Source organism: Macaca fascicularis, chromosome 11 (assembly GCF_037993035.2).
Source record: "Macaca fascicularis isolate 582-1 chromosome 11, T2T-MFA8v1.1".
NCBI lineage: Eukaryota > Metazoa > Chordata > Mammalia > Primates > Cercopithecidae > Macaca > Macaca fascicularis.
The window spans coordinates 119,125,563-119,140,294 of record NC_088385.1 but is presented as its reverse complement, the minus strand read 5'-3'; the positions used below and the strand labels follow the sequence as shown (position 1 = coordinate 119,140,294).

Below are 14,732 nucleotides of genomic sequence, written 5' to 3'. Positions count from 1 at the left end.
GGTGTGCGTGTGTGCGCACCTTATTTTCCCTCCATAGTAGGAGCATTGGCTCATTTATCTTTGTATTCTCCAACACCTTGCAGTGTGCCTTGCTCATAGCAGGTGCTCCATAGATATTAGATTTTTAAAGATTAATTTAGATGATAAGGATAATAGTCTTCATTTATTAGATGATGAGAATAATAACACATTTATTGAATGCCTGTGCCAGGGACTTAGCCACGGGCTTTACTTATTTCATCACGTCTTCACAACAGCCCTGTGATACACAGGTGCTGTTGTTACCCAGTATTGCAAGTGAGATGATAAATACTGAGTACTGAGGCCAGGTTCTGAATCCAGGAGTTGGACTGCACCAGAGGCTAAGCACTTGCCCTCATTGTTGTGCTGCTGAGCTACGTATGGAAGACAAAGATGTCTCGGGGTATTTGTTCTTTTGTAAGAATTTCAGGCCAGGCGTGGCGGCTCGTGCCTGTAATCCCAGCACTTTGGGAGGCCAAGGCAGGTGGATCACCTGAGGTCAGGAGTTTGAGACCAGCCTGGCCAACATGGTGAAACCCTGTCTCTACTAAAAATACAAAAATTAACCAGGTATGGTGGCACGTGCCTGTAATCCCAGCTACTCGGGAGGCCGAGGCAGGAGAATCTCTTGAACCCAGGAGGGGAGGTTGCAGGGAGCCAGGATTGCACCACTGCACTCCATCCTGGGCAACAGAATGAGACTCTGTCTCAAAAAAAAAAAGATAGAATTTCATTGAGCTCTGTAAGTGCATTTTATTGTTTTGATGCTGCTCCAAAAGAGTCAGCATACTCTTGGGAGTAGCAGGAACTGTTTTCACAGATTCAACATGTGCCTTCTACAGGAGAGCGACTTGCAGTTGTGGAGGTACAGTGTGAACGGCTGAGGATGCTGTACCGGGACTGTGCTCGGCCCCCACCGCCTCCTTTGCAGGCTGACCGGAGACAGGTGAGCCCTCTGTGGTGCTTTGCACCTCCTGCAGCCACCACACACATCATTGAGTAAGGCCAGCAGCAAGTTAAGGATATTTAGAATAAGTGTTTGCAAAAGCTGTTTGGAGGTGCGTTCTTTTGCGGTGACATGCCCTCCTTTGCGGTGCCATGCTCTCATCTTTGACTATCAAAGCAAATTAAGCTGACATTCTGAATATTGGAAAATTATAGCAGGGGAACAAAACTTAGTAATTTATAAATAGCTTCTTTGTGTTGTCAATAATAAAACGAAAGCTTTTTTTTTAAGTTTAGAGATACAGTCCCTTTCATAATAGAGAATTTGAGTGAGTAATTAAAAAACAAAAGTGGGCTGGGCATGGTGGCTCATGCCTGTACTCCCAACATTTTGAGAGGCCGAGGTGGGCAGATCACATGAGGCTGGAAGTTTGAGACCAGCCTGGCCAACATGCTGAAACCCCATCTCTACTAAAAATACTAAAATTAGCTGAGCGTGGTGGTGCACATTGGTAATCCCAGCTACTTGGGAGGCTGAGGCAGGACAATCGCTTGAACCCGGGAGGTAGAGGTTGCAGTAAGCCGAGATTGTGCCACTGCACTCCAGCCTGGGGGACATAGCAAGACTCTGTCTTCAAAAAAAAAAAAAAAGAGGGGCAAAATGTTAAAAAATAGATACATCTGTTAATGTTCTTAGCAGCATTATTCACAATAGCCAAAAAGTGGAAACTGCAAATATCCATCAATTGATGAATAAATAAACAAAATATGCTATAGCCATGTAATGGAATATCATTTGTTTATAAAAAGGAATGAGGTTTTGATATATGCTACAACATGAATGAACTTGAAATTACACTAAGTGAAAGAAGCCAGACACAAAAGACCACATCTTATGTAAGTCCATCTATATGAAATGTCTAGTACAGGTAAATCCATAGATATAGAAAATAGATTAGTGATTGCCAGGGGCTGGGGGCAAAGGAGAGTTAAGGGAAGAGAGGAACAGGGATTGACTACTAAAGTGTATGGAATTTCCTTCAGTAGGGACAAAAATGTTCTAAAATTAGGTCACGATAATAGTTGCACAATTCTGTGAATATACTAAAAACCATTGACTTACCCCATAAATGTATACACCTACCAGGTACCCATAAATATTAAAAATCAAAACAAAACATTGACTTATACACTTCAAATGGGTGAATTGTGTGTTACATGAATTCGTTTTTTTGGTTTTTTGTTTTTTTTAAATGGAGTCTCGCTCTGTCCCTGAGGCTGGAGTGCAGTGGCCTGATCTCAGCTCACTGCAACCCGACGTCCCGGGTTCAACCGATTCTCCTGCCTCAGCCTCCCGAGTAACTGGGATTCTGCAGCCTGGGCGACAGAATGAGACTCTGTCTCAAAAAATAAAAATAAAATAAAAAAATAAAAAATAAAAAAAGATGCTTTTATCTGATAGAGAAGCTTGAGATTTTTATGGTTAGAATGATTAAAAATAAAACTGAAAGCAAGACAACTAACCTTTAAAAAAAGAAAAAGGAAGTGTCACTATGGTACCCCTGCTTAGCTTTGAGCTGAATATTAAGTCATGCATTTATAAATTGAACTAAAATTTGTTCTGTAACTACATGGGGACTATAAGAGGATAGGGACCAGACCTTGGAATTGATGATAATGGAAGATAAATAGTGTCTTAAAAGGGTAGTAAAAATTTTATTTGGAAAAAAGATACGCTTTTTAAAATATATATGTGCCTGGCGGGGCATGGTGGCTCACGCCTATAATCCTAGCACTTTGGAAGGCCAAGACAGATAGATAGCTTGAGCCCAGGAGTTTGAGATCAGTCTGGGCAATATAGCAAGACCCCATCTTTACAAAGAAATACAAAAATTAGCTGAGTGTGGTGATGCACACCTGTAGTCCCAGCTACTGGGGAGGCTGAAGCAAGAGGATCACTTGAGCCCAGGAGCTTGAGGCTGCATCTAGCTGTGATTGCACCACTGCACTCCAGCCTGGGTGATGGGAGTGAGACTCTGTCTCTAAATAAATAAATAAATGTGTGTGTGTGTGTGTGTGTGCGCGCCTATATTTTAATTCCATCAGATAAAATTTTTTTCTTCTTTGAGAAAATAAAGGGATTGGTGTTTGCAGTTCTACTGAATATGGGTTTTTCCCCTCAATGCAGCCCAAAGAGATTACTTGGAGCCCCTCACGAGTGTTTCCGCCTGTTCGAGCCTGCATGTTCTCATCTCACCTTACCTCAGTCACCTTCCTGGCTGACCCCAGTGCTGGGGGAGGCCTGCCCCGGGGCACTTTTATCTATGCCACATCACCACTGCCAGTTCAGGTGAGACATCACATGACACACTGTCTTTTGCATTTTCAAATTTGAAAGAGAAAGCAGGTCTCAGGCCCGGGTTTAGCCCTCTGATTGCTGCTCTCTTCTGGCATCTCTTCAGGCCCCGTCTTTTTACTGGGAAATTGAAATCGTTTCCTATGGAGATACTGATGATGACACCGGGCCCATAGTTTCCTTTGGCTTCACTACAGAAGCAGAGAAGCGAGATGGGGCTTGGACTAATCCAGTGGGCACTTGTCTTTTCCATAAGTAAGTAAAAGAAGTAGCTCAGCGTGACAGAGAACAGTAGCTTCCCACAAGGTGTGTAAGGTGTTCAGGAAGTCAAAATAGAGTTCTGTCTTCAAGTGAGTTTGGAGAAAGGAGAGCATTATTTTTCCATTCTGGAGATTTCCAGTGCACATTAGTAAGATTCCTTCCTAGTTGTCCTGTAATTTTTTAAAAACCTGTTTATTTTCCAAATTCTATAACCCTTTATTCTAGGAATACAGTTTGGGAAATACTGGTGTGGGTATTTTAATACTGAAGTGATATTATAATAAATATCACAATGCTGACCCCCCCCCCCCCTTCACCACTTCCCTGCTTGTGTGTTGGCCAGTGAGGCTTCTCTTTCTTGTCTTTGACCTCCCTTCTTTGTATTTTTCATAGCAACGGCCGAGCCGTGCACTACAATGGCTCCAGTTTGTTACAGTGGAAGAGCGTTCGCTTAGACGTGACTCTCTCCCCCGGTGAGTGCATGGGAGCTTTTCCACCCTGTGTGATTCTGTTGGTCTCAGATTTGGGTCTAAACAGGTTAAAGTTAAATAAATTTAGCAATTGGAAATGGGCAATTTGTCATTTAGTGAAAACCAAACACATCCTTACTGCCCTCTAGTTTACACCAAACACCTCACTTTATGAGCCCTCACCATTAGAGCCTCCATTTGGTAACTCCAGAGTTACATGTACTTTTGTGCCTTCATCATTAGATAATTCAGAGATTTTGCTTCTATCTGAAGTTTAGTCTTTCTTCACTTATTCACTAATGAGCAGATAAATAGCTTCAAAAAAAGAGAACTCCACCTCTAGCTGTGAGGCACTGGAGAAGTGCCTTATCGGGCCAGGCACAGTAGCTCACGCCTATAATTCCAGCATTTGGGGAGGCTGAGGCAAGAGGATCACTTGAGCCCAGGAGTTCAAGACCATCCTGGGCAACATGGCAAAACCCCATCACTACAAAAAATACAAAAATTAGTGGTGGCACATGCCTGTGGTCCCAGTTACTCGAGAGGCTGAGGCAGGAAAATCACTTGAACCCAGAAGGTTGAGGCTATGGTGAGCTGTGATCATACTACTACACTCCAGCCTGGGTGACAGAGTGAGACCCTATCTCAAAAGAAAAAGAGAGAGAGAGAAATACCTTATTGGTGGTTATAGCCTATAAACATCTGGTCAAGCTTTGACAAATATTCTGCCTCTATGTTTCAGTCACATAGACAGTCAACTCAATAAAGAACCCTTTCCTCCTTCTTTGTAGCCTCTGTAAATAACTAGATCTATATAGTAGTTGAATTAGGATTGGCTCTACATACTCCAGCTGTAGCAAAAAAACAGAATTGTCCTGCTGACATTTGAAGCAGCCGAATATGTTGGTTACTTATTTTTAGACAATACATCTTAGGCTTCATCTATAATAAAACTTAAATTGAGATACTTAGTAAGCAGTCTGGGATGATGAGATGGGGAATATGAAGTCACTCCAATAGGTAACCTCTTGTAGCTACCTGGAGGGTACTTTTGCCATCACTTGTCCTTAAGGGAGCTGCTTGTTAAATTACGCTTTTCCTGGGAGCACAGTGTGGTTTTTTTGTGTTTTGTTTGTTTGTTTGTTTGTTCTTTTGAAATGGAGTCTTGCTCAGGCTGGAGTGCAGTGGTGCAGTCGCAGCTCACTGCAGCCTCCACCTCCCAGGCTCAAGCAATTCTCCTGCCATAGCCTCCCGAATAGCTGGGATTACAGGTGTCTGCCACCACGCCCAGCTAATTTTTGTATTTTTAGTAGAGACGGAGTTTCACCGTGTTGGCCAGGCTGTCTCAAAACTTCTGACCTCAAGTCATCTGCCTGCCTCAGCCTCCCAAAGTGCTGGGCTCTCAGGTGTCAGCCACCATGCCCGGCCCCTGGCAGCGTAGTGTTTTTACTCAAGCCAAGCCATGTTATGACTTGGAAATCATTTCAGGGCAAAGTAGTTTTTCTCTTACTTCACAAAGCAGAACTCAGACATCTCAGCAGAGTACTTACCTAAGTGCTTTAAACACAAAAGGGTGTGTGGGGCAGGGGGGCGGTGGTAGGTTGGGGGAGTGTTTTCAGTGTTTTTATTTTCTTGTTGCTGTATTTGTTGTTTTATCAGTTTTGCTTTTTGAGAACGTTTAGGACTGGACCACGGGCATACAGACTACCCTCTTCCTAGAGAAATGTGTCTGCAAAGGAATAAGAATTACAACCCAATCTGTCTAACAGAATCTCAACCCCTCTACCAATACATGGGCTTCCATTCATCAGCAGATACTTGCTGAGCATCTCCTACCTGCTAGGCCCTCTTCTGGCCCCTGGGGATGCCGTGGCGAACAATGACAAGTCCCCAACTATTGGGAAGCTCGCATTCCTGTGGTACCTAAGCCATAGGAGACTCTGTGATCAAAACAGCACCTTAGAACTTCATCCACTTATTGCAGAGTTTAGAAAAGATAAATTATAAGGCCACACATGCTAGCAGCTTGCTTGAGACAGCTGATGTAAGAGAGGCTGATATGATTGACAGGCTCCTCTTGATTCTGTGAGTCCTACCTCGGTGTCCAGTCATCTTGTCAGATAGCAGCCTGGATTATGTTAGTTGCCTTCACTTTTTGCAAAATGCCTTAAATGCCTATAAGTAGGGAACATAATGGAATTCAATGGTCTATCTTTAGCTTACATTGTGAATGGAGTTTAAAATTATATATGTATTTCTTTTCTTTTCTTTTTTTTTTTTGAGACTGGATCTCACTCTGTCACCCAGGCTAGAGTGCAGTGGTGCAATCATAGCTCACTGCAGCCTCGACCCCCTGGGTTCAAGTGATCCTCCCACCTCAGCCTCCTGAGTAACTGAGACCATAGGCACACACCACCATGCCTGACTAATTTTTGTATTTTTGTAGAGACGAGATCTCACTGTTTTGCCTAGGCTGGTCTTGAACTCCTGTGCTCAAACAATCTTCCCACCTTGGCCTGCCAAAATGCTGGGATTACAGGCATGAGCCACCACATCTGGCCTTAAATTATATATTTTAAGGCCATTTCTGAATATTCCACCGGAGATGATATTACTATTACCTTTTTACTTGTTTGTCATAAGTAATTCTCCATGTGTCAAAAGAGAAAAACTTCCATTTTTTCTATTTCAAAAATAGTACCTAGTGTTTTTCATTTTTGTCTTGCCTGCCAGGAAAATAAAGGCTAAATTTAATATGTAATTGCGGTAACTGATTTAACACAGACACTAGGCATTTTCCTTCTAAAAAATTCTGACAGCTTCTTTAAATGGGTTGTTTCTGTTATGTTGCTTTATATCTAAGTACAAAAACTTAGGCTGGGTGCGGTAGCTCACGCCTGTAATTCCAGCACTTTGGGAGGCCGAGGCAGGTGGATTGCCTGAGGTCAGGAATTCGAGACCAGTCTGGCCAACACAGCAAAACCCCATCTCTACTAAAAATACAAAAATTAACAGGGCATGCTGGTGGGCGCCTGTAATCCCAGCTACTCTGGAGGCTGAGGCAGGAGAATTGCTTGAACCTGGGAGGCAGAGGTTGCAGTGAGCCAAGATGGCACCACTATACTCCAGCCTGGGCAACAGAGTGAGACTCCATCTTGGTAAATAAAGAAATACAATAACTTCATGTCCATTTCAGAAGTAAATGAGGGCATAAATAGTCAGTGATGTGTAGGGTGACACTCTGGTTGCAAATTTAAATTTTACTTAATAAGAGAGAGAAAATGTGTTTTCCTTCCCATTCTCTGCTATAGGTGACGTGGCAGGAATTGGCTGGGAGAGAACCGAGGGGACTCCACCTCCTCCGGGACAACCAGCCAAGGGCCGGGTGTACTTCACGTACTGTGGGCAGCGCCTCTCACCGTATCTCGAAGACGTCTCTGGTGGCATGTGGCCAGTGGTTCACATTCAGAAAAAGGCAGGTTACCTTATTGGGAAAGGAAAACAAATTCTCCTTCGTCACCTGTTCCTGTTAGACATGGAAAAATGAAAGGGAGCAAACAGGCCCTCGTTGTACATAATATTGGTACACAATGGCAGAGGAAGGGCAGAGCCAGCCTGAGCGAATGCATGCCTTCCTTTGTGTTGACCCCACAGTCTTAGATTGAATGATGCTATATCAGGAACTTAGTGCTTCATTGCTTTGACATCTTTTTAGCAACCTTTCCCAGACAACAATGCAAGGAACACTAGAGTTCTTTCAAATGTCAGTAAAATGATTCCATGATCAAGTAAATTTTGAAAATGATTCTCTTTGGTTGCTCAGTATGTCAGAAACTTGGAGAGATCCTTCAGTAGAGATTTGTAAGTTCAACTTAGTTAACCAGCATCCCCATACATATTTAATGATGGAACTCTTGTTTCTTAAGGAGCATCTATTAATATCCAGTGTTCTGGAACATTATTACTTACTACATGCTGGTAGCTCCCAAATCCATATCTCTATTCCAGACCTTTCCCTAAACTCTATGCTCACATACCCAGCAGCCTGGGCAGCATCTCTAAAGAGATGCCTTATTGGCATGTCAAGGTTAACATGACCGAGACTGAGCCTAACTCTTCCCCAAACCCAAAACCGCCACTTCCCCAGTCTTCTTCATCTCTCAGGAAATGTCAGCTCCATGCTTTTAGTTGCTAAGGCCAAAAACCTTGATATTCTCCTTGACTCCTCTTTTTTCTCCTGCTTCACATCCAACCTGTCAGCAGATCTTGGTTCTAACCTTCAAAATGTATCTAGAAGCTGACCACTTCTCCCATTCCTCCATCAGCAACCCAGCCCTACCACCATCTTCCCTTGGGTAGCTCATCACAGTGTTCTAACTCCTCTCCCAGCTCGCATTCTTGCCTGTTCACGTCTTATCTTTTTTTTTTTTCCCCCCTTCAGGACATCTCTAAGGTAATATATGTCTTTTCAACCCAGCAATCACAATGATCTTTTTAAAATGTTAGTTGGAATGCCACTATCCAGTCAGTGGCTTCTCATGTCATGCATTTTAAAAGCCCAAGTCTTCACAATGACTTACAAGATGCAAGGTGTAGTGGTGCCAGAATAGTCCCCATGGCTCTGGAGGCTGAGGTGCAAGTATCACTTGAGCCCAGGAGTTCCAGGCTGCAGTGCGTTACGATTGCACCTATGAACAGTCAGTTGCACTCTAGCCTAGACAACATAGTGAGACTCCATCTTTTTTTTTGTTTGTTTTGAGATGGAGTCTTGCTCTTGTTGCCCAGGCTGGAGTGCAATGGCTCGATCTCGGCTCACTGCAACCTCCACCTCCCAGGTTCAAGCATTCTCCTGTGTTAGCCTCTGGAGTAGCTGGGATTACAGATGTGCACCACCACACCAGGCTAATTTTTGTATTTTTAGTAGAGATGGGGTTTCATCATGTTGGCTAGGCTGGTCTCGAAATCCTGACCTCATGACCTGCCCACCTCAGCCTCCCAAAGTGCTGGGATTACAGGCAAGAGCCACCGCGTCCGGTGAAGACTCCATCTTTTAAAAAAATAATCTATAAGGTCGTATAGGATCTGGCCCTGTACCATGCCTCTGATACCATCTTTTATCTCTTTATTTGTTGAGTGAATTAATGATGCCAATAATTTAAAGCAGCATTTCTCAGCCTGTTCCATTCATGCATTCAACAAATATTTATTGAACACTTACTCTATGTCAAGCACTATGCTAAGCTCTGGGTATATGGCAGTGAGCAAAACAGATACGATCTGTGTCTTCATTGGGTTATGATCAGTTGGAGGAATAAGACCGTACCAAATAATCACATAAATATACATGTGTATGTATGTAATCACAGACTAATAAATGCTGTGAATGAGAATCACAGACTTCCTGGAAGCAAGTGGCAGGCACATCTGACTTGTATCTCTTAATCTGAAGAAGTGCTGCTTGAGCCAGGTCTGGAATATTATTAGCTGGTCTTAACTAGGCAAAGTTGGACAAAAGAATATTCCAGGTGGAAGGAACAGCATGGGTGCTGGTGTCAGGTAGAGAGAAGCAGTATCAGGTAGAGAGGAGCAGTGTTGGAAACAAGAGAGGTCAATGCGTTTGAGCAGCAAAGTGCATGAAAGTGTGAGATGAGGGACGGAGAGGCAGGGCTGGCTGTACAGGGCTCTGAGGGCAGGTGTGTTCAGTCCCTTCAGCCCCTGCCTGGTTTCTGATGCCAGCACACACCTCAGGCTATTCTTCCAAGGTGACGTTTAGTGAGCTGCACCTTGGGCTCTTGCAAAAATAAAAATAAACCTAAGTCTTTCCAAATCCTTCATTTGGTCTCCTTTCCAGAACACCAAAACCCGAGCTAACTTTGGCTCCCGGCCATTTGCCTACGCAGAAGGGCAGGCCCACCGCAATGCTGCCGACCTGTGCACCGACCTAGCAGAAGAGATCAGCGCTAACTTCGAGGCCCTTCCCTTCGCCATGGCATCTGACAGTGACAATGATGCTGGCACCAGTATTGCATCAGACCCAGGCACTCATGGGCCACCATGCCGGATTGCTGCTGTGGCCACCGCTCAGCAACGTAAGTCACCTCCTGGGAGTTACTGCCTCCATGGCTTCCTGAGACCGTGAATGTTATGAATTCCATAAACCCATTGCACTTGAGCATCCTCATTACAATCAGGAATTGCAAACTCAAGTGCCCATTGGTAATGGGGTCAAATCTGGTGAAAGAAGGTGGGGAGCAGGAGGAAGCACAGCAGACCACAAAGTTCATCCCCATTTCCAGGAAACCTGCTATGCCTCAGGGCAGCCAGCGCAAGACCAGTAGAGCCCCAGCACTTTGTATGAAGTCTCCTCATGTCATGTGTTACTCATTTTCAAAACTTGTCCTAAAATTGAGGTAATCACAGAATAATAAAATGCTAGGCAATGGGTATATAGGTGTGCACTAAAAACTCATGATGGTCGGGCGAGGTGGCTCACACCTGTAATGCCCACACTTTGGGAGGCCGTGGTGGGCAGGTCACCTAAGGTTGGGAGTTCGAGACCAGCCTGACCAACATGGAGAAACCCCATCTCTACTAAAAATACAAAATTAGCTGGGTATGGTGGCGCATGCCTGTAATCCCAACTACTCAGGAGGCTGAGGCAGAAGAATTGCTTGAACCGGGAGGTGGAGGTTGCAGTGAGCCAAGATCGCACCATTGCACTCCAGCCTGGGCAACAAGAGTAAAACTCCATCTCAAAAAAAAAAAACCTTTTATAATTACTTGTAACAATTTTGTCATAAAATTAAACAGCTCACCAAAGTAAGGATGTCTGCAAGCCATATTTGGCCCTTGGGATACTGGTTTGCAAACTATTTTAAGATTCTGTTTAGGGCCAGGCACCATGGCTCACATCTATAATCCCAACACTGGGAGGTCAAGGAAGGAGGACAGCTTGAGTCCAGGAGATTGAGACCAACCTAGGCAGCACAGTGAGACCCTGTCTCTACAAAAAATTTTAAAACTAGCCTGGTGTGGTGGCACATACTTGTAGTCCCAGCCACTCAGGCTGTTGAGGTGGGAGGATCACTGGAGCCCAGGAGGTTTAGCTGCAGTGAGCTGTCTTCGCACCACTGCATGCCAGCCTAGGCAACAGAGTGAGCTTCTGTCTCAAAAAAAAAAAAAGGTCTGTTTAGTTCTATCCATAGTGAAGGACTTTCTAAATTTTCTCTGAATTGAATGAATTATACTCATAAAAACTATTTTAGGATTCAGGGTAATTATAGATAATTAGTTATTCCTAGACTCTGGGATTTAAAATTCCTCAGCATACTAGGAGTCTTCCTATCATGCAAATTAAGATAATCTGGTTTGTCTAAGGGTAAGAAGTTAAGGATTTTTCTAGCCTGCCCTTGTTTAGAATTCACTGTCCTTGTGCTCTGTTACAGAATATGATAGTGACACCTCCTGTCATTATAAAGTTGAGCTCAGCTATGAGAATTTCATCACCTCTGGCCCAGACCCTCACCCACCTCCCATTGCAGATGATGAGAGCGATGATGATGACGATGATGACATCCCGCAGGTAAGAGACCCACGGCTTAGATCAGGACTCAGCAGCATTTGCTTAGCTCCCTGGTGACTAGGACAAGCCTCACGGAGTGATTTTGATGTGCGAGTGCAAAGCTGGTGTTGTTACTCTCAGTGACATCATCGTGCTTGAACAGTGAATGAACCTTAGAGTGTTCATTTTTCTAAACCTCTATCAATAGCGATATCCGTTGGGCCATTTTGCCCAGTTAAGATCCAGAAACTGGAGAAGTGAAGTGCTTTGCAATAGTTCAGAATCCTGTGACAATGCTTCTATGCCTTCTTTAGAGGGAAAGGAAGAGCTTGCCCTAGTCTTGCCGTTCCCTGCCCTGGCATCTAGGGGTATGTCTAGTACAGGGGTCCATGCCTGATCTTTCTATTACTGGCATTTAAGTGGGGTGAAGACCTCAGGGTGAGGGCTGTAAGTTAGGGAAACAATGATACCTGCACCAGGTGTTCCTTCTGCATTCATGAGGTTCCTTCTCCTTCCAGGAGGACCACTACGCCCTGCTGGTGAAAGCATGGGAGACCAAGGTTTTTCCTACCATCCGAAGACGCTTCCGCAATGAAGCAGAGCGGAAATCGGGCCTGGACCAGATAAAGGGAGCCTTACAACTAGGTCTGGTACTTTTTGTTCTGCTAAGGAGGTTACTTCATGACTTGAAGTAAGGAGTTGCATGAAAATCAGAACGTAAATCAGGAGAGACTCATCTAATGTTGCACCAGACTTAACAATGTCTTTGATCTTACCTTTAGTGAACTCTGATCTTTTGTTTTCATTGCTGGACTTTGATTTGCTTGTCAATTTACCTGAATATTTTGGGTTGATGGGCTGCTGCAATGAAGCTGGAGTGGTTATAATAGGAAACTCTGTGGTCTGGTGGTTAACAGTCACATCTGAAGTCACACTATTTACCAGCTGTGTGGACTTAAGAAAATTACTTAACATCTCTGGGCTTTCCCCATCTTTAAAATGGAATTTGTGCTCTGCAAGGTTGATATGGCAGTCTCTCACTGTTCCCTGATTCTGCTTATTAAACAGTATTTTTGGCCGGCCCTGGTGGCTCACATCTGTAATTCCAGCACTTTGGGAGGCTGAGGTGGGTGGATCACCTGAAGTCAGGAGTTTGAGACCAGCCTGGCCAACATGGCGAAACCCCGTCTCTACTGAAAATAGAAAATTAGCTGGGTGTGGTGGCACACGCCTATAGTCCAAGCTACTCCGGTGGCTGAGGCAAGAGAATTGCTTGAACCCAGGAGGCAGAAGCGGCAGTGAGCCAAGACTGTGCTACTGCACTCCAGCCTGGGCAACATAGAACAAGACTCTGTCTCAATAAATAAATAAATAAATAAACAAATGGTATTTTCTTCTCATACCCACTGTTCCTTTTGAAAACATTGCAAAGATTATTGTTCCCTAATCTTCTAATATTAGGCCACAATTTCTTGTTTATTCTAACACTTATTTCCAAAAGCATCTGTCTCTAATCACAGCCCCCTTTTAAACTCTGCTCAGAAAATTGCCTTACTTTTTCCTTACAGTAAGACCAGTGAATAAAAGAATGGTAGATAGGTGGGATGGAGTTAGGCCTTGTATTAAAAAAAAAACAGGTTCTAGGCTGGGCACAGTGGCTCACGCCTGTAATCCCAATACTTTGGGATGCTGAGGCAGGCAGGTCACGAGGTCAGGAGATTGAGACCATCCTGGATAACGTGGTGAAACCCCGTCTCTACTAAAAATACAAAAAATTAGCCAGGAGTGTTGGTGGGCGCCGGTAGTCCCAGCTACTTGGGAGCCCAAGGCAGGAGAATGGCGTGAACCCAGGAGGCGGAGCTTGCAGTGAGTGGAGATTGTGCCACTGTACTCCAGCCTGGGCAACAGAGTGAGACTCTGTCTCAAAAAATAAATAAATAAAAATAAAAAGCAGATTCTATCAACACCCACTTTTTACATTATTTTTTTGAGAGAGTCTTGCTCTATATTACCTGGGCTGGAGTGCAGTGGTGCGATCATAGCTCATTGCAGCCTCAAACTCTTGGGCTCAAGAGATCCTCCTGCTTCAGCTTCCCCAGTATCTGGGACTACAGGCACTCACTACCATGCCTGGCTAATTTTTTTATTTTTTGTAGAGACAGGGTGTTGCTATGTCCCTCAGGCTGGTCTTGAACTCCTGGCTTCAAACAGTCTTCCCACCTGAGCCTCCAAAGTGCTGGGATTACAGGTGTGAGCCACTGCCCCAGACCAACACCTGCCCTTTCACCCACAACGTCCTGGGTGCTCTGGGGCCTAAGGCAACAACAGGATATGGAGGAATTGTGCCCATTTTGCTTTCCTCCCATAATGCTTTTCCTCCTAGGTCTTTGGACATTTATTTCCTTAGTTTATTAATCAATAGTAGCTGTTGCTATCAAACATAATCATATGTTCTTTCTCTGGGAAGAAAGAGCAATCTCAGTAAGTGGATAGAAGAAGCTCATATAGCCCTCTTTCTCTCCTAAACAAGCAACATGTGTTTATTGCAGTAAAAATCAAACAGTACAAAAATATATAAAGAAATAAACATGGCTCAGCACAGTGGCTCACACCTGTAATCTCAGCACTTTGGGAGGCCAAGGCAGGCGAATCACTTGAGGTCAGGAGTTTTGAGACCAGCCTAGGCAACATGGTAAACCCCCATCTCTACTAAAAATACCCATTTCTACTAAAAACACAAAAATATTAGCCAAGTGTAGTGGTGCGCACCTGTAATCCCAACTACTTGAGAGGCTGAAGCATGAGAATCGCTTGAGCCTGGGAGATGGAAGTTGCAGTGGGCTGAGATTGCACCACTGCACTCCAGCCTGGGCAACACAGCAAGACTGTCTCAAAGGGAAAAAAAAAAGGAAAGAAAGAAAGAAAAGAAAAAGAAATGTTACCCTCACTTTCTTCTTCCTCTCTGTTTGTCCTGTAATTTGTTTTGAGTTAACGAAAATGAAATAACTGCAAAATAATGGACCATTTTTAGCCATTTTATACTGATGAACACTTCGGTTTTTTCCACTTTTTTGCTATCTACCAACAGTGCTACAGTGAGTATTCTTATACCTTTGCA

At 44.0% G+C, this 14,732-nt stretch overlaps 1 protein-coding gene across 11 annotated transcripts in view; it reads left to right on the top strand.

Annotated features, from left to right (window-relative positions):
• HECTD4 (HECT domain E3 ubiquitin protein ligase 4) overlaps positions 1-14,732 on the top strand; it is a 226,425-nt gene that overhangs the window by 163,588 nt on the left and 48,105 nt on the right. For 10 of the 11 annotated variants that reach the window (XR_012420694.1, XR_012420693.1, XM_074007934.1 and 7 more), the window contains 8 exons: positions 864-967; positions 3,155-3,316; positions 3,429-3,577; positions 3,977-4,056; positions 7,365-7,528; positions 9,905-10,142; positions 11,499-11,635; positions 12,133-12,259. Coding sequence is in view for 8 of the 11 variants with exons in the window: in XM_074007934.1 (XP_073864035.1) it covers positions 864-967; positions 3,155-3,316; positions 3,429-3,577; positions 3,977-4,056; positions 7,365-7,528; positions 9,905-10,142; positions 11,499-11,635; positions 12,133-12,259 (1,161 nt within the window). In the remaining 3 variants the exon portion in view is untranslated. Of the gene's footprint in view, positions 1-863; positions 968-3,154; positions 3,317-3,428; positions 3,578-3,976; positions 4,057-7,364; positions 7,529-9,904; positions 10,143-11,498; positions 11,636-12,132; positions 12,260-14,732 lie in introns of those variants that run through there. The other variant, XR_012420695.1, reaches the window with a different exon arrangement.